At 43.7% G+C, this 25,262-nt stretch overlaps 1 protein-coding gene across 3 annotated transcripts in view; it reads left to right on the plus strand.

Annotated features, from left to right (window-relative positions):
- Nucleotides 1–25,262, plus strand: part of INPP5A (inositol polyphosphate-5-phosphatase A) — a 236,464-nt gene that overhangs the window by 102,356 nt on the left and 108,846 nt on the right. For all 3 annotated transcript variants that reach the window (XM_074591909.1, XM_074591908.1, XM_074591910.1), the window contains exon 5: nucleotides 25,166–25,229. In XM_074591909.1, the coding sequence (XP_074448010.1) occupies nucleotides 25,166–25,229 (64 nt within the window). The remainder of the gene's footprint in view (nucleotides 1–25,165; nucleotides 25,230–25,262) is intronic.

The raw sequence follows: 25,262 nt of genomic DNA on the forward strand, positions 1-25,262 counted from the left end.
CTGACTAATATTAAGCAGAGTTATTTAATCCGCCGTGCGTACTCGCGCCCATTTGCGCGACTCCCGGTGATCAAATGGACTTCATGAAAAGATCCGGGTATTGTGGGGCGAAGCGAGGTCTTCCAAAGTCCTTGACCTCATTTAGCTACAGTCTGATTTTCTTCTTCGGTAAACCCGAATTAAAGTTAATTTAAAGCAAGCTGGCACAAGTTTACGTGGGAGATGATACAGCACGTAACAGTGAACACGACGACTAATCCTTGTAAAACCCCTAACCTAAAAATGTCGCCGCTCTTGCGTGAAGTATACTTCAAAAGGCCGAGAAGATATATGCAATAGTTTAAGACCAAAATTTTCCTTTCAGTGATATGGATTCGTCTAATAATCTGTTTGAAATGTGATTAGGAAACAACTATCGTTATTTTGATAATTTACGGTTTACAAATTCAAAATGAAACATGGATGCTAAGTTATACAAAATCAATGTTGCGTTTTCATATATAGCAATGAAATTTATTTTTTTTCCTGTGTTGAACTCGTAAGCTGGTTTCCCTTTATGCCTCACATTTTAGTTTTATCAGGGAAAACTATAAACAGTCGTGTGACAAAGCAGGACAGTAGGTGAGTCAGAATTCTTGCAGTCGTTGCAATTTAAAACAGAGCGTATCCTTTCTGAAAATTGACATTTTCCCATTTGAGAGAGCGTAGGGCCAGATCACAGCCCATTGGCTTCAGGTATTAAATTCTGTTCTGTCAGTAAATATGTAAATTCCTGAGGAAATCATTGAAGTCGATAGCGTCCCGCGTTTCTTCGTGTTAACTTCCTTAGGATGCTGTTTCTCTTGCGTGTAACAAAGGGACTGTTCCTTAAAAGTAAGGAAGGTGATGCAACAAGGAAGTTGAATTTTCCTGTCAATTATGGTTTTTTGCTCTTAAAACAGGAAGATGCATTGAATAAAAATATTACCAATTGCCAGATACAAAAAGGATTTTTGTTTTAGGGTTCTGAAATATGTAGCAATGATTTGTGTTTGCTTTTTTTAAAAAAGCTTTCTTTGGAAGCTGAGAAAAATTATCATTTTTATCAGAAAGGATGTTCTGATTGGTTTTGTGTGGGCAGGTTTTAGGGTTTGGGCTTTTTCGATTGCAGCCTTAGGCACATAGTTGTTTGCTCTCATCATTTTCTTGTGGTTTTGGCTGCTATTGTAGGTCTAATATTTTTTGTTTAAAAATATTACCATTTTCAGTGAAGGTTTTTTCAGTTTTCTTTTAAATTGTCACATATTTCCTGGGCTTTTTTACATAGCGGAAATTCATTTTACACTTTTCCATCCTGCTTTTGGGCTGCTGTTCAGTTCCAGACGCTGAAGTGAGTCAATGTTGGCCTGCGCAGACAATGCCTGCTGCCGACGACAGACCAGCGCGCTGCGCTCAGCGTGACGGCGGGAGGTGTGGACGCGCTGTCCCCGCCGTTGGAGGACACCCCGCTGGCCCCACGGGGCCGGTGCCGGGACCCGCACTGCGCGCCGAGCCCGCAGCGTCGGCCGCGGCGAGAGGGCGAGTGTAGGAAGGAAGAGAAGGGAAAGGAGAAGCCCGTGTGTGGCTGCGGTGGGAGGAGCGGGATGCGCGCTGGAGGAGAAGCAGCCGGGAGAGGCGGTGAAGCCTCGCGAGGTCTGTGTTTGTTCAGACAAAAGTGCCTGTAGGTAGCAGGGACAGGGCTGACTGATGCGCACACGAGCACATGCAGAAATGCTGCAGTATGCTTCAGATGTTTTCAGGATATTTTGTATTTCCAGTATGAGCCATCTGTATGGGGTGACATTAAAACGGTAGTCTTGGAGAAGATGAAATATGCAGAATCGTATTTCCAGCTGTATATGTTTGAACACAACTACTTAACGTTATGTACAATAAAAACACCGTGTGACATAGCGGTTTTATGGGCTTTCTGTTATCTTACACTATCATATAACTTTTAGTGATTGAGACTGAATTATAATATGGCCAATCTTTGCTGTATTTCAGACACGTTTGGAGGGTGTGTATGTGCCGCTCTGTTCTCCTGGGCTCTAGCTGGTGTCCTTGCTCTCCCCGGGCCGGCGGGAGAGGTGCAGTTCCTCCGCTCCTTGCCCACTCTGCGTTCTGCGCGGACGCATGTGCATGTCCTCTGCTTGCTCGCTTACACTGAGGATGTGGAGCAGTGGAGGAAGATAGGAGCTCGTGCTATCTTTCTTCAGTGTAATGCTATAATTTTGGTCTTTGTGGCATGTAGGTATTTGGGTCTATATTGCATTCTCGCAGGAGGGTATTTCTGTTTGGAGTGACGCGGTGTGTACCTGACACGACGACATTGTGTGCAGGGATAGCTTGGCTAACACGGGCAGGCGCGGTGGCGTACCAAGGTTTGCTGGACACTGCCCGGAGCTGACCCTCTCCCGGAGAAGGTCCCACCGTCAGCTCCAGACCCAAGCCATGCGGACGGCGGGCCCCCAGCAGAGGCTGGCCGTCCCCCGGGCTGCTCCCACCCGTCCGTGGGGCTGCCGAGCCCGGGGCGCCCGCGTGCATCGGGAGCTTCTGCTGCGGGAAGGTAACAGTCCATCTCCAGTTCTTCGGTAGGCTAATGTATCACCGCAGACACTGATATAGACATCTGAAATATAATTAAATGGCTGGAATGCTCTATTTGTCTAAACAAGACAAAGCATGGAACGGGTTCATTTGACTTGAAACATGTAATTAGCATAACCCTTCTGGATGCTTGTTTTATCATTTGCAATATAGTAAAAGATTGATTATCGTACTGTACCTTTTGAATTTCATTAATAGAATTGTTTTGTCCACTTGATTAATATGTTGCCTCAACCCCAGAATAATCAGATTAAACTAGGTTGCCTTGTTCCTTTTGACTTGTAACATTCTTATTTCCCTACACTAACTTTTCACTAAGGCCCCATGTAAATTGGTCTTTGGTACATTTTGTCATCTTCAGCGCATTTCGGCGTACGTCCATTCTTGAATCTCTCCTAATGGTGTAGACTGGGTATTTTACTGGTTGCACCTATTTTATAAGCTAAATGACTACTGTCTTTTAAGTTTAAACAGTCAGGGATGGAAGTAGGGTGTTTTCACTACAGTTCCTTTGACAAATCAAGTGTCTGGTATCCATATATGTTATAGTCTTTTAGGTATTTTAGGTATTATTTCGTATCATGGTTCCCCAATTCTGAATACTTGAGCCTTGAGACAAAGGGGTTTGTTTTAATTACTGTCTTATTTTCTAAACAAACCAGCTTACACAAAAGACTGAGCCTTGCTCTTCTCAGGAGTTAGTATTAACGGTTTTCAGTTGTATAACGATGTTTAACGTTCACGTGTTGTGATCCATCAGTTGCCAGTTGCATTAAATCAGTGACGTCCCAACAGTGAAACAGGTTCTGTTGCACTGAAATCAGCTGTTTAAAGGCACATTTATTTTTGTTGAACGCTTTTATTTTAATATGTTCAGGTTAAAGTCTGTTTGTGGAATCTTTCCTGAGTGCAGAGGGACTGAACTGGGACTGGGGCAGGGACAGTGGCCGTGCAAAGGCACCGGTGCTGGGAGGAGCCGTGTCTCCGGAGCTGGGCAGAGCAGACGAGCCCTCGCTGCCAGGAGAGGCTTCTGGACGCAGCTCGCAGAAACACACGGGTGAAAACGACGGTTCCAGTTTTGAGGATCTATGTGCAGATTTCACGTGAAGCTGCCGTCATCTGTACAACACAAGGGAAGCCTTCGCCTGCGAAGGCTGTGTTGTTTTCTTGCTTTACCTTGCATGCCTTATTTTCCACCATCTCAAGGAGGATTTGCTGCTTGATTAAGTAAAGTTAGACCTGGTAAAAAATAGCTAAGACAGCAGCAGCCAGTAAGAGTGCCACTTATATTCTATTCCATTGAGAAACCTTGTAGAATTAAATGGTTTTGCAAAAGTTGTTGCGGTTTCTAGGCTGTATGATTACAGAAACAGCAGGCGCTACCTGTACGCAGACAGATGTGGCAGTGCATTTTTCAGTCCTCGGAGGAGGCGCGAGTGTGAAGTGCTTTGGTTTCGCTTGGTGTCGAGTAACGGCCGCAGCTCCGCAGTCCCGGATTTCACGGTTCTCTTAGAATCCTGCAGAACCCAGCAGCTTTGCTGCCAGAGTGCAGCCGTGCTCTCGCGTGCTCCGCTCTGCCGGGGCTGCGGCAGCCGCCTCAAGGGCCCGCGCGGGGCGGGCATCGTCCCACGTCTGGGAGAGCAGCACAGCGGGGCAGGGGGGACCCCCACTGGGGTTTCCTTCTGGAGGGTCGGTGGGGCCTTAACCAAAGTGCCCGGACACGCTGCGGGATCTGAAGTCTGGAAAACCCTTAAAAACAATTGCTCTCAAATTTTGTGGAAATTATGACCATGCATATTAAATTTTTAGCCATCAGCCATATTGAAGTGGTTTTGTGGAGGCTGGGGAATCAGTAAGGAAGGTGTTTTGTGGTCATGGAATTAACAAATTGCTGTTAAATATCAAAGCTCTTTTCTGTGCCGTGTAAAAGGAAGATTTTTGAGTTAAATTTCATCTCGTGCATTCTGACAAAAGCAGAATGTGAGAAGACACACTTTCAAAAAACGTGTTCCTGAAGTCTTGGTGCAGCCCCTCCGCAAAGGAGTGTCCGGTTTGGCCCTGTTTGGGCAATTCCGGACTTGGTAAGCACTGGGTTGTTGGTGCTGCTTTCAGGGTGGATCTTGTTCGTCTTTTGCTTCTCCTCAAGTCACGCAGTCATGAACAGCAATCACGTAACTGGCTCTGGCAAGAACTCTGTTTTCTCTGGCGTTCTTTTTGGCTTCTGCTCAAATTTTCCTTTCAGTTATTAAGTAGTAGTATTTCAGTGTGTTACAACTTGAAAAGGTCTACTGAATTTTGAGCTCTTCCATCCTGTGTGGAATAAGAGCAAGAAATCTATGCAATTAGTCCCTTTTATGTTCATTCTTCAACTTGCAGGAGTCTTGCTCTGGCTTCCTCTCATGTGCAGGCATTCCTGCTCTGTCAGCATCCTCCTTGTTACCGGCTTCAGCAGAAGTGTCCCCTCCGTCGGGCAGTGTCTGCATTTCCCCCGCGGACCTGCAGCGCTGTGTGCTCGGTGCCTGGGGACGGGCGTCCCTGCGCTGCCCCCCACCCCTCCTCCCCCGGCGCCTGCCGCCCACCGGGCCTTGGGCAGACCAGTGTGCGGCAGCAGTGTCCAAAAATCACGTGTTCCCAAGGCAGTAAGTAAGAGATTTCCAGGTCAAGAGTACAGTAAGCTTAGGAAAGTTTATAGGATTCTCTTCAGAAATGGTTTCTTTTAGGCCTCGGTGTCCTGTAAAAGGAAGATCCCAGTGACCGAGGGACGAGAGAACACAAAATCCTTCCAAAATGACAGATCTGCAGAAGGGGAATCTACAGTTGATTGGGTCACAAATAACAGCTAGGACTAAGGGCAGTGTTCTTTCTGTATAGATTTGTCCTGAGTATAACTAAACACAATTTCATTCTCTAAAACCCTACTGTAAGTGACGCCTGTTGTGCTGGGTCCCTGGTGAAGTGAGGCTCATCCTCCCCTGCGGGAAGAGGCGGCAGGAATAACCAGGTGGCTCTCCCCGTGTGCACAGACTCATCTCAGATTGTCAACTGCAGACGTAGTCATACCAATTTCTGCAAAAATGATTGAGGGCTCGGTAGGAAAGCAGGGCGAGAACAAACGCCGTCTCAAAGTCTTGACACTGTATGGATCTGAACACAGGGGAATCGTTCTCCGACAGAAGGGAAGTTCTGACTGTGAAATGAAGTAAGGGAAGGGGCGCTTATGGAATATGAAAGCAGAATAAGGCAGAGGGACAGTGACGGAAGGTGAGAAATGCTGATGGGAAAAGGATCCTTTGTTACAAGCAGCGCCAAACCACCTCCGCTGCTGTTTTATCCATCTCAAAGGGTGGCCTTGGCCAACACTAGTCCAGGGGCGTGCGCCAGGGAAGACCTGCGTCTGATGGTGGAGCCCATCTCCTCTGCCTGCTTCTGCATACCCCACCGTATGTAGTCTCAGTGCAGACGCTACTGGGATCATCCCAGCTGTTAATTACAATTAACTGATGGGTGCTAATTGCAGGCGCTCCATATATCCCCACTCTGATAGCCTGTGGCTGTGGAATGAGATTGATTTTTTTTTTTTTTTTTTTTTTTTTTTGGTCCACCTCAGTTTACACACTAATAACCGTATGTTGGAAGGAAGTTAACTGTGATTCTGCTGGTTCGTCAGTATGCTTCGTCTGCACCCATCATTTCACGATTCAGTCGGTGCCACCATGGTGACAGTGTGTGCCTGTGTTCCCCAGCAGGTCCCAGGCTCAGCAGGATGGCCGCTGTGCTGCCTCGGGCTGACGCCTCCACTCGGGGGGAGCGAGGGGTTCACCCTCCACTCGGGGAGATCGAGGGGTTCGCCCGGAGACTCCTCAGGGGAGCGAGGGGTTCACCCTCCACTCGGGGAGATCGAGGGGTTCGCCCAGAGACTCCTCAGGGGAGCGAGGGATTCACCCTCCACTCGGGGGAGAGGGGGTTCGCCCGGAGACTCCTCGGGGGGAGCGCCGTGTCGGAGCGGAGCCTGAGCCGCGCTCCCCTCAGCCCAGCCGCAGCCTCCCTCACTTGGCGGTAGCCTCTCCCCTGTGCTGGCATCTGCGAAGGCTAGGGGGGTTCTGTGTCAAAGAAGTCAGGTTTCTGCATATTCCTTTTTAACTTTTAATTGCTGATACGAAGTTGCTTCAGAATCTCTTGGCAACTTTTCCACTCCTTAGTCCTGGGAGGGAGCACACAGTGTGATAGAAGTACTTAGGACATACTTCGGATCTTTCCCGCAGACATCTTGCTGCATGAAAACTATGTATATACTACCTACAGAGTTCATATATACGCACGCACGCATGCATGCATAAATAGATGTGAAAAATACATGAACATTCAAAATTTCTTAGCAACAAAATGTGAATGAATCATAAACTTATGTTCCAGGATTAAGATTTAAGTTTCTGTCTACCTGGGTCAATGTTTGAGGTTACTAAAGTGTTTGAGTCATTGAACTTTAAGACTGCATTCATCACAGCTTCCTAGACTAATATAAATTTCTTCCCATTAAGTCAATAAGCGTGGTTACATCAGACAGCAGTTCTGTCTGGAAACTAAGATTAATGCCCATCATAAAAGTGACATGAAGAGACAACTTGTTTGATTTATATGGACTATTTTTGTCTTCCCAGTTTTAAAATAAAATTCAAGTTATTCCTTCTATCAATATAGAGGTTTTCTTTCTCACTTTTACTAGAACAAAAACATTCTTTTCAAATGGCGGCTTCTTTTTAACTCAAGTATGAGCATATAGAAAAAAAACCCCTACCTGTAGGTGGACTAACAGTATAATTGACAAATATTTTTCACATCTTTGAGAGAGATGCTTTTTTTTTTAAAAAAAAGGTTTTTTTAGGCTCTTTAATTCATCTGTTGCTGTTTTCTGTAAGAAAGTGTATTCCTGTTTAGCAATGGAAATTGGTTTCTGTTTATCTGGTTTCAAATTCACACGTGAAATCCCGTTGACGGTCGTGCAGCAGCACAGCGTGGTTCTGGAGCCTTGCTGCAACTCCCATCGCCTGAGTCGAGGCCTTGGTCTTCTGAGTTGTCAAAGCCATCTCCTGGCCCACAGTGGCCCCGCTCGGTGCCGTGGCATCCCTAGCTGCCATTTCAGTCAAAAGCATTGACATCATACCGAGGATGAACATAGCTTAAATTAATTCCATTGAAAATTTTAGTACGGTTAGGCCGCAGGTGCAAGTTTGGAGGCTTTTAGTTCTCATCTCCTGTACTACCTTTTATCAAATTTCCTATGATCAAAGAGCACGCTACAGAGCCATGAGCTTTGTTTCTGCGATGCGGTGCTGTTCTTGACATGTTTAAATAGATTATCATTTACTAGCACAAAGCTAGAAACTGATGGTATGTGGTGATGCTAGGAAGGCCAAAAGTAGGATGTGAGCAAGGCAGTGGTGACAGACTGTAACTGAAGTATCTTAAAATCACTTTTCCTATGCTCTATAGAGACATTTGGTTTTATTTTTCTTTTTTAGATTTTTTTTTTTAAAGTCAGGCGTGGGTATTCAAATGCTGCTTTTGTAGGGAAAAAAACCCCACAAATTAAGATGGGAAGCCTTTGAGCACAACGGTATTGTTGTTTCTAGCACAACGCCATGGATTCCGTTGTGACAATTCAATAGCTGAAAGTCCACCTGAGACTCTGAAAGGTAAAGCATTAATAGAAATAATGAATTACAGTTCCAAGCAAGAGATGGCAAGCACGCTTCTAACCGTTTCTTCCTAAACTGTCTGTGGTGTTTTCTTGTGAAATGAAGTTTTGCAGAAGGGCGGGTGGCATCCTTCCAAGATCCTCCTGCCATGAAGCTGGGTTTCTGCTTCAGGATAAATCTCAAGCTGGCATGCCCAGGGAGGTGGCAGAATAAGGCACATTCATCCTAACGCCTTGTTCGTCTCAGTGCTCACACCAGTAGAAGTAGATCAGAAGGTGGGAGCCAGCATTTTCTTTCTTCTGACTGTATGTCTGGTGTCTGTCTGACACAGGAGTGGCCTCACAAAAGGAATGATCTGCTCAGGAACAGAACGTCAGCAAGCGCCTTACTAGATTAGCAGAATTGCTGGAATTTCTTTTACTAGCGCAAAGTAATGTCTTTGGGATGTCCATGTGGAGAAGATACCTTTGCTGGACATCAGGCCTTTGCTTCGTCTTTGCTCTCGTTACGGGTTCTCTGAGACTCGTCAGATCTCCCAATTCTACAACAAGGAGGAAACAGTAGAGATAGGCCACAGTAAAACTCTCTTTATTCAGGCTTTTTAGGATGTTGAGACAAAAGAGCTTTAACGAGTTCTACTGTTTGCTGCCTGTGTTACCAGCGAGTCAGAGGGGACAGCTTCCAGTTTTGTCGTGAGTAATTCAGTTTGCTCCATGGCTTGCCAGAATTTAAAGAGAAAAACGTTCTTGTGTGCCATCAGAGCAATGGTACCTGCATGTATGTAACAAACTTCAAGTAAGTGTGCTAAATGTTTTTTTAATTGTAATTAGTCAGGAACATGTTTCTTTAAAAATATGATTAGCTTAAAGCATTATACCACATAAAACAGGCATTTGTACAATTTGAGATGTAGATATGGCTGTTTTGGGGTGTATACGGAATGTCAGCGTTTCGTTGAACTTCAGACCCGAGCTCCACGTGACACCAGGAGTTTCCATTGCTGTTTCCAGCAGTTACTTTAATTCTAAAAATCTGAGTACAAGCAGAGTACATGTAAATGTACAAAATGTACCGGATTATTGAAATTTTAAAAATCAATTAAAGCTTTTCTGTAATTGTCCACAGACACTGCATGCTCCGGTTGAATGACAGTAGGTAATTTGTAAACTGTTTAGGTTCATTGTTGGCCATCTCTTAGAATTGATTGTCCTTTAATTAACTTATATCTATCATGCATGTAATGCAATTTCCAATAAAAATTACAGCATTTTAATTGAAATTGAAAAGTTCTGAAAGGTAGAAATATAAATAATATGTATTATTTATGTGCATGCTCCAACTTGCATGGACGTTCTGAAGAGATTTTAATAACAAGGCAGGTTTTCCACTTGATTTAATTATCAAGTGACTTGACTGAGTATTTAGATTAGAAGAGTATAATTTGGTTTATTTCATAAAGAAAAGCTTTACATCTTTATGTCCTTATTGATTTGCCAATGCTACTTAAGGAGTTTCAATTCACGAAAGTTACATTAGTCAAAATACATCTTTTGGATTGGTAAATGTAGCCTTATTTTGGAAATGAGACCACTTGAAGAAAATGCTGAGTATAGTTTAAAATGAATTATCACAAAGCATTGCTCCTAAATGTACATGAAGAAATGCAAAATGGCAGCAGGCATTCTGTTCTTTTACATATAATTATTGTATGTATTTCCAGAAAATTATTGTCTTTGCAGTAATCCTGACCTTTTCTTATGTTCACTAAACCAAATATGCTGGATGTGTTTTCCTGTATGCTCTTATTTTAGCTTGCATACACTGAAATTTTTTTTATGATTCTTCCTAACTCAATTTTCAGTTTTTTTAATGAACTTTGATGGAGGAAGCTTAAAAGATTGTATTATTGCTGCTTTGTTTTATATTATTATGCCTTTATGGAATCAGTGCAGCAACTGGTGCAAAGGGTGCAAGTGCTTATAATATCTAATCACATAAGTCATACTGCTCTTCGTTCCAGTGAAGTGAAGCCTTTTAGGAAATACTGGGTTTGGCCCCTTGTTAGCAGTAATAATTAAAAAAACCTTACAATATGCGTCTTTGTTTCTCACTGAAGTGGCCATGTATGGAGTGCACTGAATCAGGTGTCAGTGAAGGAACACTTTGATTTTTAATACCAACGCTCTGTATTAACAGCATTGGATAAAAGACAAAGAAAAGCTGGGAGAGAGACAGTTTTCCTGTTTTTTAAGGTAAAATATGTTGTATTAAGTCGGTAAAAGTCAGTAGAGATTCTGTTTTTCAAATATGGCCAATTCTCACTGTATTTGTTGTTAAATACATGACTGTGGTGACAGAAATAGGCACTGAAAACCTTAACTTTTTCGTAGTGTTTTTAGAGATTTCAGACCTTTTGGGCACGTTACAGCGGAACCTGAGAATACAGGCTGAGGGAGGGTGTTAAGAGCAGGGTTACGAGCACATTCCCTGCAGCCCCGGTACCATCGCCCCGGGGCTCGGCAATACAGAGGTTCCGGAATTCTCTTCTGTGCAGCAGATGGGTGCTGTTTTGCCGTCCCATGCTTGGGTTCCCATACGATGGGGCTGACTAAAGAGCACGGCGCTGTGGGTTTTGTATGCCGTAACCTGGAGTCACGGTAGGTGAGGTTTTGATGGCGACGGTGGGTGTTTGCAGAGGTGCTGGCTGGTTGAACGCACCCTTCGGAGTGTTGGTAACGTGTGACCCGATGGAGTGGTTCTGCACAGCTGTGGATGCGTCAAGTGGCGTCACCCAAAGCCATGCCACCCAGACCCCACATGGGATGATCTCCCGAGAGCACAACTGGCCTCCGCTCTGCTCGCCCGGGCTGGGCCATGGCTCTGGGCTCCTGTGCGGGGCTGGGAAAGGCAGCGGCGACATGCCCGTGTGTGCCGCCGTCCTCCCACAGCCACGCGGCCAGAATCTGGGCGGCAGCAGTTGGGAATGCTGAGGTAAGACGTCTCCTGTCACCTGCGCCATGGGAAGCTGCATCTTGCTGAATACGGAAAAGAGTGTCTTAAAACAGCGGTTCTGTGCAGGGCAGTTCTGGTGGTTTCTGGTGGTTTCCCTTGACCACGCGGTTGTCTTTTGTCATGCGGCAGGTAGGCTGTGCTTCACCCCAGCTTTGATTCACACGATGGCTCCCGCGGCTCTCCTGGACTGCAGAGGTTTGCTGTTAACAGGGACCTGATTTCCAACTGCATTACGCTCCCGATTGTACGGCTGCTCAGAAAGGCTGCTGCACGGGTACCAGGTCTTTGTATCTAGGCCAAAAGCACAAGAGTAGTATCGCTTAAATTATTAATTCTGGCTTCCCAGCTGGCTCCCATAGATTGCTGTATCATTATGTTTTCGGTCTTCTTCTCATGCAAGAATGCGAATCCGGTGATTTCAGTGTCCTCAGGGTTGATGCCCTTGCAAGAAGCTGTTCTCTCCCTCAAACCTGCGTCCCTTTTTTTAAGGCTGTCTTGTTACACTGCAGTTCATCTTTGTTATGGTAATTTAAAAATTTAACAGGTTTATTAATCCTGCAGAATTTATTATAGTCAAACATGAGATATTATTAAGTTGCTATTGTACGAAGCATTTACCCTCGCTGTTGGAATGACTTGTCCTCTGCATTGGCAGACACAGAAACATTCATTTTGTTTCCTAATTAGGAGAGCTGCAATCAGGAACCATGACAGAGTTCAGCTCCTCAGTGTACAGCATGCCAGGTTCCATAGTGCAGGCTTTATAAAATTCTCTTTAATTCAGGAACAGAATATCATTAACTTTGTAAGTGGATGAATACAATGGACAAGCAATTTAATTAACTTCTAACATTGGATGTTGGACAGGAGACAAAATGAAATTATGCACATATTTCTTATGCAGGCAGTCAACCTTGAAAGGGGCTTGATTGTGATGGGTCAGACAGGGGGACAGCTTTGTCCAATTATTTGATGTTTAGTCCTAGAATATGAAATTTGAAATTTGGTACTTTGTAAATCAATCATCTCTTATTTTGAGGCAGTTACAAAGGTTCTTTGAGACACAAAACAACCACCAGTGACTGTGACACGCTAAATACAACCTTTTACCACATGGTACCTTCCTATTTGGAGATGACCTGTATAATACTAAATGAAATGGGCATTAATGCCTCCTCATCAAATTGAATTTGCCATCTTGAGTGTATTATGTAAGAATATATCAGTGAAATATAAATTGATTTAAAGTTTTTAAAATTAAAATTATTTAGAGTCAAGTAAATGTGGTAAGAGTCATCCAGCTCACCAGTCTCCTACAAAATGAAGCACTTTTTTTTAGTAGAAGAAAAATACGGAAGATGTTAGATATCCAGCAGGCCCTCCCGTCTGATCAGAAGCCATCCAACTTGCATCCCAGTTCCAGTAGCACTGCAAAGGCAAATTCCGTCTCGTGTAACGCAGCTGGGAGGGACTGGTGGCTGGTTGTGAGGGCGCAGCAGGGATCAGCCGCCGTACCGGCTGCAGGAGCACTTCGGGATTCGAGCAGAGCTTTGCTTGTTCTGCCTGCCGGCCCGAGCGCCGTGCAGAGCTCTCCGGGTACAACTCACTGCCCCACTGCGGCTGTTTGTCGGGCTTGGCTGTACAGAGTGAGCACTGATCTGTAGCAGCAAAAAGACTGGAAGAAATTACCCAGATTTTCTTGCTGGGCTCACGTACATCTGTCAAGTTTTGCTTCAGAACTAGTCAGGAATTCTGCCCTCACAGCATCTCCCTTCTGCCCCTGCTGATCAGGGGAACGCTCCCAGGAGGACAGCCCATGGACTAGGTCTCTTCGTGGTGATCAGACACCTGCAACTAGTCCAGCTTAATTTCTGTTCAGTCTGCATCCGCTTTGTCCTGTGTCAGTGTTGCTCTTCAGCTTTAGTCCTTTCCATTCCCCAGTGCTATTCCTCGGCTCTGGTTTATTTGCAGCTTTGCTTTGTTTTGCTGGGGTACAGAGGCAGCCTCCTTTAAAAGTCACTTCTTGTAGGACAGGATCTTATTCTCTAATCCTGATGGCCTTTTCTCAGTGTGAGCAAGCCTTTTACGTGGGAGATGGGAGTTGTTAATGTGGTTCTGGATGATGTGCCACCATCACAGTTGTGTGCCCGCATCTCCAGTGGTGGCTGTCCCTCCTGTGCGGCATGCTGAGAGCACGCTGCCTTCTCACGGCTGCGTCCCTTTGGGGGCTTGTGGTGCACTCGCTCGTGCAGCACTGGGAGGACAGAAGTACATGGGAATAAGGAATACATTTCTGGAAGAGGTGAAGTGCTACCTTGATCCCTGTTGCTATTGGTTACACTCCTAAAATGATTAAAAAAATAAACATGAAATAGAATATAAAATATAGCTTGCTTCCTGAAAAGTAGTATTCTGCTCTTTTGTGTTATCTTCTGCAGCCCGAGACTCGGTTCGTGAACTGTTACCAGTTATCCACTGGATAAATCTGGCTCTTCATACAATATTTTGATCTGTGTTTGTCAAGAAATAACTGAAATAACAGTTAAGTTACTTAAGCATTTAACTGCATATCTCTCTTTAGGTACACTTATTCTGTCTGCTATGCTTACAGATAGAAATTAGATTTTATTTCTCTCTCTTCCCATACTGAAGAGCCGGTGAATGTTCAGAGCCCTGCCGTGTCCTTTTTCTGGCTTTGAAGCCACCGGCGGGGTCCTTGGCAGAGGCTCTGGTGGTTTGATCCCACGCGCTTCTTGCAGTCAGGCCGTGGAAAAGGTGCTGGGGCAGGATTCGGTGTGGCCCTGAATTATGGTTTTGAATCCTGCATTCAGGCAACCGCCTTTTCGTATTGGTGCGGAGCCAAGCTGCGTGCCTCTTATCCTGATTGGGGGCCTCTAGAGTGCTTCTGTAATAGAAATATTAAATAACAGGGTGATTAATGACTTTGTGAAGGTTCTACTCTGACTTCAGGAATATTGATAAGTGGCCTTTTTTTTAACTGTTCAGCATACATACACTTTCCTTAAATCTTGTTGGCTCCTTGGTCTGTCAGTCATCTTTGTTTTAGGAAAAAGAACCTCTGTATGGTTTTTTTTTTAATCGAATTGATTTGTAGTTAAGATGTCAATATCAAAAGTAGTATTAAATATTCTGTGTCAGCGTGGTAGGTTACATATGTATCATTCATCTACTTACCAGGCATGTTTATACATAGCTCAGATTTTTTCTTAATTTTTTCTTTTCTTCTTAAATTAACTAGTCACAAAGAATCTTTTAAAATGGAATCTGATTTTTCATTTGCTATATTGATGCAGAAAAGAAATTATAAAGAGAAAGTAGTAGAGGTGGATCACATTAGCTGAAGATCACTTATTTTTTTAGTCTTCAGAACAGGAAAATGAAAGCTCCTAGGACTTTGCTTTTTTTTCCAGAAAATGTACTATTGATGGTTGCTCTTAGCAGAGAGACCTCTCTGAGGTATCCATAAAGACCAGGTCTGCAAGCAAGCTATTTTTTTATGATGGTCTCTTGATTAAGCATCTGAAGGATTTGGGATTTAGATATCTTGGCATTTCTAAAACAGTTACTCCAATCTGTCACGTAGACAGGTCACAACCTTTTTAGAAACCTGAACAGATAAACTCATTTGAAAATATCTAAATCTTGGTAATAAGTCCAGACATAAACAGTACAAGCTATAAAACTATACATAAACACTCCTGGATCAGTTGTTTCCTGAATTACATTTAATTCAACTATTTTAAAAACAAAAAAAACCCAGAATTTATTTTTAAATTATTTGGATTTTTTTTAGTGGTAACTTTATATAATGACTATTCCTCTTGATAGTTCAGTTGTTATTGGTGTCACACTTAACTTCTGAAGAAAGAAGAAGGAAAAGAGTGAGGAAGCAGTGCTGGAAGTTAAAGGTATGTCTGGTGCTGCTCAACTACAACTTAATAGGAGAGGTTGTGGCATTAAAATTAGTTGAGGATGGTTAGAAATCACATTGCATGTTCTGACAGCTTATTGAAGCTGCAAACATGGGAAGTGTGAGGTTATTCAGCTGACACAAAGTGTAGTCAGAAGTGTAACCTCACTGCCTAGCTGCAACGGTACAGCCCAGAGAGTCAGAAAAATTGGCAGGTTCATGAAATAAATAGATGACAAACAAATTAGAACTTTTTAAGTCAAAACCAGCATGTGGAAATTAATCTAGAAATCCAGAAGTACTTTTGCAGGTATGGGTCTAATACAACTGCAGGAAACAAATAATCAGGATTCGGGTAGACCCAGTGCTAGATCCCCTTTTTTCCCCACCAGCTGTTCCTGCAGGCTTCTGCTCTCAGAAGTCTCCGCTGCTTCAGCAGCATTGACTTAATTGGGGAGCGGTCACTGGAGAAACTGGTAAAGATTCTAGCAATTGTGCACGCAAGTTGTGGTACCTCAAGGTGCCTCTTTACCACATAGGTATGTGTATATTATGATACGTAACATTGGTTTAGGTTTTATTGAGTAAGAGAGTCTTCAATACCAATCCGGCAGTGGTTTTACTCTTCTCAAGTGAGTAATTCCATTTGCTTTAACGAGAGTATCACGTGTAACTAAGCAGATATTTTTAATACAGACCAAGTTACACTATGCCAAGAGAGATTTTGTCACTGAATATTTGGAGCCCGCTCACTTTTCCACTTTATTAAAGGTGTAATTATTCAAATACTGTTGAAATGAAGGCGATACCCGTGTTTGAGATAGGAAGGCGCAGAAGCAGTGCGTAATTGTTTGGAATGGTCTGGTCCAGGCTCCGGCTGTCTGTGCGCCAGGTAGACGAGGCCTTTTGGGGGAAGCTCAATAGCAGTTTAATTGTATGTACTTTAGCTGATAAGTCTAATTCAGGAAATGATAAATTGCTGGACACCTCATTTGTTTGCAAATAAAAAGTGATAGACTATTTTATAATGAGTTGATCTGTGTACCCAGCCTGGTTTTTTAACCTTGAATGAATAATAGACATTTAGTGCTAATTTAGCTATGCTGGATCAAGTAGCCTATGAACAGAGTTGACAAGCATATACTTTAACATCGCTCGTTATTTGTAGTTACCGCACCAGTCGCTATTTGGATGTGTCAAGCCAGCCTGCCCTTTTGCTGTGCCCTTTCTTCACTTCTTGGAAAGTGGCAATTGTATGAAAATTAACTTGTTTACAGCAAACTAAGGGCAGGTGTTTTCACTACATGTTTCTAAATTGCCACAGGAACCCAGGCTCGCCTGTGGCTAGTGTCCTGGCAGAATTCGGGAGCCATTTCGCTGTGGCTGTGCCCTGTTGGCAGCGTGTCGGGGGGTGGCCGGGATCGACCTTGGCTACCGAGTGGCCCCACCGGCCACGGGACGGGACGGGACACTCCGCACATGGCCCTGCCCGGGCTGCTGGGCCAGGGAGAGGGGCTGTGGGCTGGCCGGGGGGTGCCGGGGCGCTGGGCACCCCCCACCTCATGGTGGCCCCATCATAGTCAGGGCCTGCAGCCTCCCTGGAGAGGCCACGGGGAGGTTGGGCCTGTGCCCTTTGCCATGTCAGGTTTTTCTGTTTGAAGTCTCTCAGGCTTCATTGCGACATAAATGGGTGCAGATAAGGCGTCCCCGTATAGTACCCGATAACAGCGCTTTTATGTGAAATTATTGTCTTCCTGTCTGGAGTCACTGCAACTTCTCATTTGCTGTGTTTCCCCTGACTGAAATGTGGCAGCTAATAGACTCCATTTTACTAATGGGAAAATCATACGTGCGCTTGATGTTTGGGTTTATAAATATGTAAAATATGCTTTTAATTGTTGTTAGCAAAACAGGCAGGTAATCGATAATATCAGGTGTGACAAGCTTGGTGCGGACAGGCAGCGTCGGCCGAAGGACTGGTGGGAGATAAGGCCTTCCTGTCAGCAGAGCCCCGCGCCGATTAATATTCAGACATTGTCATCTTCGATGATAAATGAGTTCCTTGAACTGTATTGATATAGTAGGTTAAACATTGAAAAAGTTGGGTTGAACTTTGACTTTAAAAATTCATTAAAGCTAATTATGGATTTTATGACTACATGAATTACAGTTTCTGTGTCATCATTGGCAATTTATTTTCAATTTATTTAAAGCAATTTTTATATATTAGCTGTATCACATTTAGTGAGGTAATGCAGTAAATGTTTACTCTGTACAGTAATTAAACTTTTATTCAGGTATTTCCTTTATGCATTAAATTTCCACAGTTGAAACGAGATACTTTAAAAAGAAATCATGCCAATTGGCTGTTAAAAATATTATAGCTCTTTTAATCTTCAGACTTTTGTGTCAAGATTTCTGTATAACGAAAGGAATAGCGTTTTTAATAATGCCAGATGTGTAATCCATCAGAGCCAATTTGTTTATCTTGCCATCACGACCAGTTTTTCCACATGAGTCTTTTGGCAGGGAATAATGACAGACATTTCCAATATTGTAATATTGTACTGAGTATCATTCTGGAACCTAATTTAAAGCAGAGAATGTTTAACTTCAGTCTACTAACAGGGAGAACATATCTAGTTTTTTCTCTGTGATAATTTTGGGGGGGAGATGCAAAGCTCTTGTAATTAACATACGCTGCCTGTAAGTTGAATTTGCTGTTTCTACAGTTGCAGTACAGCTCTGTGCGTGCGTGCGGTGATAACAGTCAGGTACTTCTGTCAGTCCTGAAAAAAGGCATTTTGTTAGTAACAGCATTGCTGTGAGATAATCCCCTGGCCTTTTCACTCAGTTCCTGAACGTTTCCGCAAGGGCTGTTCTCACAAAAGCTCTCGGAAGCCAGGATGTGTTTGACTCTGTACTCTACAGTTAGTGTTACGATATTGAAAGAGTTTCTAGGAGTTCACAAAGGAAATTTTCGCCAGTTTACCTGTAGGATTTTGTGTGCAGGTCTAACTGATCGATTTTAGGGGTGTTAAAGCAAAGCTGCTTAGTTACAACATACAGGGGAGACAGAAGAATAATCGGCAACCAGTTTTAACATTCTGGTGCATTTCTAAGCTACTTGGCCAAGCTAAAAATGACTGTTTTTCATGATTGTCCAGTCTGACTTTTCACCATGATGCTTTCTGCTCTTTTAGCTAGGGTGTACGTATATGTGTATTCATACCTATTTACAGGGCTTAAACATCTCTATAAAGCAGAATGTGAAGAAATTTAAATAGAGCTACCAGCTGTGTCCGTGTGGTATTTCTTCATGGCCAGGGGTATTTCTTTGAATTGTGTAGGTTCTTACAGGAGTAACTGGGCGACTCAGACTCCAATATAGCCCTTTCTATTTTGCCAGCTCCTGGCTTTGCTAGCAAGGCAGAAAGCCACCCGGCTCATCAGTCCAGAGGGTTACACATGTGGTCGCCATGACCACCTGAGGCCAAGGGGTTGTGCGTATCTTCCTGGACTTTGAGAAGCTTCTGGTATTCCTGAAGTCAAGGTGATTTGGTGTAGTTACAGACCCAAGGGTTGGCAGGTTGGCATGGCAAATTAAGAACAACTGATCTGAGCCAACCCGTGAGCTGTCTGTCCATCACGCTGCGATGGGGCTACTGAAATACAGGTTCCGTGACTAGGATGTGTTTGCAGACTGCTTGGAAAATCAAGCAGAGGAGACTGTGGCTGCTCCCTGCCCCTCGTTCTGGTGAGACGTTACGCATGCGGCAGAGCACACACCATCTCCTGTCCATTCCGTGCTGCGACTGGGGTTCAGAGCAGCGAGCAGGAGCTTGCCCGCTGTGTCTGAGCCCTTCTCTCAGACATGGGGTTGCTCTGAATGCTCCCAGTGAAGGTCGTCAGATTGATCCGTTCAGGGGATGACTGCGGCACTGTCCGGGGCGCCGCTGCTGCTCAACATGCATCCTCCCCGAGCGTACCATAAAGCCAGCACCGGTGACCCTCACTGCCTGTTATTTTTCAGGCTTCTACCCTAAAAAGACTGTCGTAAAGAGGGCTTAGATATCTGCACATTTGCTGATTCACTGTTCTGCAGTCACTGACGTAGATGTAGCAGAAACTTGAGGAAGCAAGGTACAATCCACAACAAACTGAGGAATAAGGTACAATCCGTAATAAATTGAGGAATAAGGTACAATGCATAACACAGCTTCTGGGGTTGCGTTGTAGTAGAAGCACCTGCTTACAAGTGGCATAGAATTTGTGCTAACAGCAGAAGTAATCGATTTCAGCAATCCTTGAAGTGAAACAATTAATAGTTTTCTTTCTTTACGTTGAAATTTTTAAAAGTTGAACTGTTTGTAGTTTATCGGGGTTACGGGGTAGTTTATAATTTGTAATGTGTTTCTGTATGGTATTACTTAGGTACTGTATGTACTACTGTACTGAATGCCACTACTTTTTCCAAAGAATATTAAAATTGTAAATAAGAAAATAAATCAAAGTTCTAGACTTTGAATTAATATCATTTAACTTTGTTGTTAAACTGTCATTTTATGGGAAATAAATTGGATTAATATAATCTCCTCAACAAAAGGGCCTAGGCTTTAGGCCCTGAAAGAAAGTTTCTTTTTACTTATATTTAATTGTGTTAGGGCAGTGAATTATAACTGCACTCCATCATTTTTACAAGTTAACATTTATGTACATAAACCTGATTAAGTCTATAACAATGCGGAAGATAGTGATAGCCGTAATTTCCATTCCATTACAGTTGTGCTTCTTTTCAATGGTGTGTTTAGAATTACACGGTCAAAGCCTATCTTAATGTTAGCAGTATCGGTTCCTGAAACTGCACAGTGTTACTTAATCACTATCAGAGATTCTTTGTGCGCAATTAGTTGACACTCAGTGCTACAAATGTAGACTATCAAATCAAACTTTTTCTGCATAATTCTTCAAAATCACTTTTTAAAAATGAGATTAAAACTGTAAGTGAGAAAATCAGGATGTTCAGCAAGTTGTAGCTTGAGCACAAGTGGCAGTACTATTTGTAATAGAATTATGACATCTAAGTAAAACAGTTTTTAGAGCATCTTGGTTCTTCTTGGTTTACTCATTGGCATGTTACATAGAGAAACTTCAGAATTCATAATCCTGTTACCTAAATTTTCACCTGTCATTAAAATTGTTTGTGCCTGATTTGGACAGGTCACTATTTCCAAATAATTTTTTTTCGTTAGCCTTACATTTCCGTCTCAGCTGTGGCAAGGGGAGTTCCAATGAGGATGGAGGGAAAGAAGTTGACCCTGAAGGTGGTGAGTCGCTGGAACAGCCCTGAGAAGGGGAGGCAGTCTGCAGCCCTGCGGGTTTGAGAATCCCCCGGGCAACGCCCTGGGCGGGCAGGTGTCAGCCCTGCTTTGGACGTGGGTTGGTCAGGAGACCCCAAAGGTCCCTTCCAGCCTGCGTGATGCTACTGTCCCAGGTCATGAGAAGAAGAAAAGCTCCCTTAAAAGCAGTATTTAAATGTTATAGGTAGGCTGGGCTGGCCATGTTACTGATGCAGCCCAGGATTTCCCATTCCAGTATCCCTTTTTCATTTGCTTTTTTAAATTTTTCAGACTTGAGGCATTTGGGATGATGTTTTGCAGGTGCTTGCTGAGGCTCATTTTTTTTCTTCTGAAGACTATTTATGGAGCTGAAAAAAGGCTGTATTATACTGAGTTCTTACAGAGTAATATTGTATAACAAAGTGTTATCTTTATATATGTCAGATTTTGCCCTGTGCATTGAAGAAAGAGATGGACCAGAATTCAGAAAGGAGTAGGAACTGGGGAAGAGACTCAGGTCCAGAGAGCATGACTTTAATGTACTCTATTAAGTTGATAATAGCTTCTGGTAAAATAGAGTAATCATATTTAATCAGATTTTATAACTATGAGAACTCGTCCAGCAGTTTATTCTTTCCTTTTTTTGTAATATATATATATATATATACATATCAGATTCAACTTATTTAAATTTGATATAATACTTACATTGTAAGCTTTTATCTGAGGTCAGCGCTCTAAATAAATAAGCAGGTGAGAGCTCAGCTGTAGTGTCCTTCCACCCAGAAGTACTCTACTAAATACTTGATTGCACTGATTTCAGTAGGACAAAAACCGTGTGTGTATAAAATGCATCGATGTTAAGAATATGAGATGCTTATGCATAAGGTGAAATTCTGTGATAGAGAACCACATGGCGAGACGCCCGCCCGTGCGAGCAGTGTTTAGGCACCCATTGCTGTCACTGACCTCCGGAGCCCGCGGGCAGCGAGGGTACCGCAGCGGGGCCCGGCTCCTGGCCCCGTCCCATGACCCTGGTTTGGATCAGCCTTGCTGGGACTTGCTTTTATCAGGAGGATTCTGAAAATAACTTTTCCTTGAAGACAATGCATCTGAGCAGTGCCTATGTGCATTCAAAGAATTGGACACTGTTAACATAGAATTTGCTGCCTTTCCACAAAATCTGAAGTTGCGACACCGTGTATTTTTCGTCTGTTGTTTTAATTGCGGACTTTTTAGGAGTTACTTTCAAGTTCAACAATTGAATTTTATCTGCAGCTTGCACGTGGTTTTCAGACTTTTGTCTAGTTTTATCTCTCAAAGAGATAAAATACGCTATAAAAAAACCCTCTCTGTAAACATATTGTTTAACTGTATGTTTAATTGTAAATGTATTATTTAAGAATAATCTCCTGTTTTTAAAATCGAAAGGCCAGAGTATAGTGAAAGTTAAGCCTGAGATGGCAGCATTTTCTATTGCTAATGACATTTCTTCAGTCAGAAATTAAATATCAGGTGGCAACGTTTTTATCTGGTATCAGGATTTATTTTTTTCTGGCAGCGTGTCCTTGTTGCAGGACAGTTAACCTTGAGTCCTCTGCAAGAGTGTCTCCTGCATTTTCTTATTTGCCTCCCCCACGTTATAAAAAAGCCAACCAAAGGCCTAAAGGAAGCTGACTGAGTCGCAGGGAAGTGTACTCATCAATTAAATGTGTGACAGTGTTTTCTGTTGGATGGCCTAATATGTCAAGGAGATGGGCAGGACCCCATGTTTGTGCTTTTGACAAATCAGCAAATGTTTAATCTCTGGATGTGCAGCGTCTCATAAATAATGCAGCAGTCACTGAACCAAAACACTACTCTGCCAGGAGGGTCTCTGTCGTTATAGGAGTAAAAAACAAAATGAAGCTAAATCATCCTTTTTTGTTTAATGCGTTGCCTCTTTTCTACTTCTCAGTAAGAGTTCATCCGGTGGCAGGCTGCTGCCTTTTTCCCCTCTCAACGTCTGTGGAGGTCGTCAGATGTATTTAAAGGCTCATCAAGTTCTCATTTATAATTTATACATTTTTTATATTCTGCTACAAAGCCTGTTTGCACTACTTTTAACTTTCTCGATTGATTTTCCTTTACTCTCTTCTAATACGTAAATTTCCTCTCATTAACTGGAGGAAGACAGTGTATTATAGGACTGTGAAGAAGTAAAAGCAAGCAGCAAGCGCACAGCGTGTGCAGGTGAAGTCTTGGCAGGAGGGGATGGTCTCAGCCCGAGCACCCGTGTCGGCAGCCCCCCCTCAGGGCTGGGCCGGAGGAGGTGCAGGGTCACTGCCCTGAGCACGGCAAGAAGAGGCGGTGGCAGGACGGCGAACGGGATTGTCCGTCTTGAGGAAACTTTGTAAGCTCCAGGGCAGGGAAATGTTCTGGCAGGCTGCATCGGGAGGTGGTGGACGCCTCTTCTGCAGAGACTTTTAGGTGCAAGTTAGAAAATTGTGTGTCAGCCGTGGCCTAAATTTGTAACTTGCAAACCCTGGAAGATGCTGTGGTGGAGGAGTCGTCCTTTCTGAGATGACAGTGTTGTCTTTCTGTGTTGCCTCTTGCCTTCTCAGAAGCAGTCCAGGTACAACGTGCCAGGCTGGGATGTGCCAGGTCCTGTCTGGGTGCAGGTACTGGACCAGGAGAGGGGTGGCCAGCTCCTCCTGACGTGGTGAGCCATGGGGCATCTGGCCAAGGGCAGCAGCCCCGGGCCCTTCTCCAGCCCTTGCAGGTTCTGCATGGGCAACCTGCTGCCCGTGTGTGACCACGGGCATTTTACCTGCCGTGTTCGAGAGCCCCCTCCGGGCTAGATGGTGTCTTGCACTTCAGATCGTCATTTCTCTGTTTCACTTGCGTAAGACACTGTGATTGCAACGAGCATTATTTTCCCTCCACTGGGACAGTGTGTGCTCGGAGCACAGTGCCATTAGTGCCATTAGTGCCGGCTGCTCAGCCCTCTGTAAGCTGGATCCCAGAAGCCTGAGAGTGGGGACCCGGAAAATGAGGGATACGTGGTTATTAGGCATGGGAAGCTTGGGGGCATTTCCTCCTATCTCCTGGGAACGCCGTGGCAGAGAAAAGGGCTGTCCCACCCACAGGAGGCTGACTGACTTCTCACCGGCACACCCTGCACGATGATCGCTCTGAAGACGCCATTTGAGCTCTTGTCCACGCTGGGACCAAAGCGGTTGTGCCCGTGCACCTAAGGGGAATGCTTGGGTGGTGTCCTGAACACAGCTGTTTTCTTAAATAATGGACCGAGGATTGAGAGCTCAGAAATCTTCAGAAACCAGGAAATTACTGAAGTATTTGTAAGGAAGAGCTACTAATATTTTGCTGAATATGGGTGGACTTCGGTATGCTTTTAAAATCAGTTTGCTGAGATGGGAGTTTATTTGCTTTTCTGAGTGCAGTGGAGACTACTTGTATGTTTACATGCGTTACTCGGTCCCGGACTAATCATTAAAACTGTAACAGATTCTGTGGTTGGATTAGGCCACTGTTTTGAAAAAAACTAAAGAGAGTAGTTGCTCAGGAGTAGATCAGCAGGATTTATAAGGCCTGTCTAAATCTGAACTATGCACTAAACTCTGCTTCTGCTTATACTTAGAAACACAGCCATTATGCCAATATCAAGAAACGGCGCGTGTATTCAAACATCTAAGCCTCTGCTAGATGTTTTTATATTCTTTCTCTTCGGGTGTGCACGTTGTTTAGCGGTGGCTTTAGTCGGTGTCAGGTTGATCTGAACCTGACATCATTTCTGATCGATGATCTGAAAGGTCCCTTCCAGCCTGGGCAATTCCGTGATCCTGTGGCTGTGAGCAAGCACTTGCCCCTGTGGGCTTCACGCGAAGGCAGGAGCAGCAGTTGCTCTGGGTTCTGGCTAGCAGAGGTGGACGTGCTGCACTCATCAGTCATTATAGTTACTGTCAGAACACTTATGACCAGGGGAGGCTGTACAAGCGTGTGCAAATATTGCCAACGCCCCTGTTGGGTTCTCAGCGTTAGGCCTGCTCTGCGGCTGCCAGAGTCTCTCGCTCTGCTCAGCTCGGGAGGAGGATGGAGAACCTGTGACCGGCTCTCCACAGCTACCGCATCCCTCAGCCCTTCTCCTTTCCATACTGCACCCTCACCAGAGGCGTTTGTTCTGCTCTGAAAGCGAAGCAGAAATTGCCAGGCTGTTAAATAAAATAATTGTGGGGATGTTTTCGGTGTTTAAAAAGGTGCTTGTCTGTATTACTAATTGCATCCATCTGTTTGGTATTTCTAAAAGTACACCTGGTAATTGTGCCCTCACCACGTTCAGTCAACTGTTAAGGATCTTCTTTATAGTGGTTTATGGAACTTCAGAGAAGCAACAAACAAAATAAATATTTTTATAAATCTTAGAAAATGTGAAAGTTAGTAATTTTACTTATTAGTATTTAATTTCTTATTTTTTTTTAATTGGAAAGGATGGTACTTTTTTGGTTTTAGTTAGCCAAAGTAGATATTTTTATCATTTCTTATTTTTTTGTTTTTTACAGGCTCTAGGAAGTTTTTACTTTCTCCATGAATCTTTGAAAAACATCTACCAGTTTGATTTTAAAGGTAAGCGAAGGAATTAAATGTTGTTAATTGTCA

This window comes from Larus michahellis, chromosome 6 (assembly GCF_964199755.1).
Source record: "Larus michahellis chromosome 6, bLarMic1.1, whole genome shotgun sequence".
Taxonomy (NCBI): Eukaryota; Metazoa; Chordata; class Aves; order Charadriiformes; family Laridae; genus Larus; species Larus michahellis.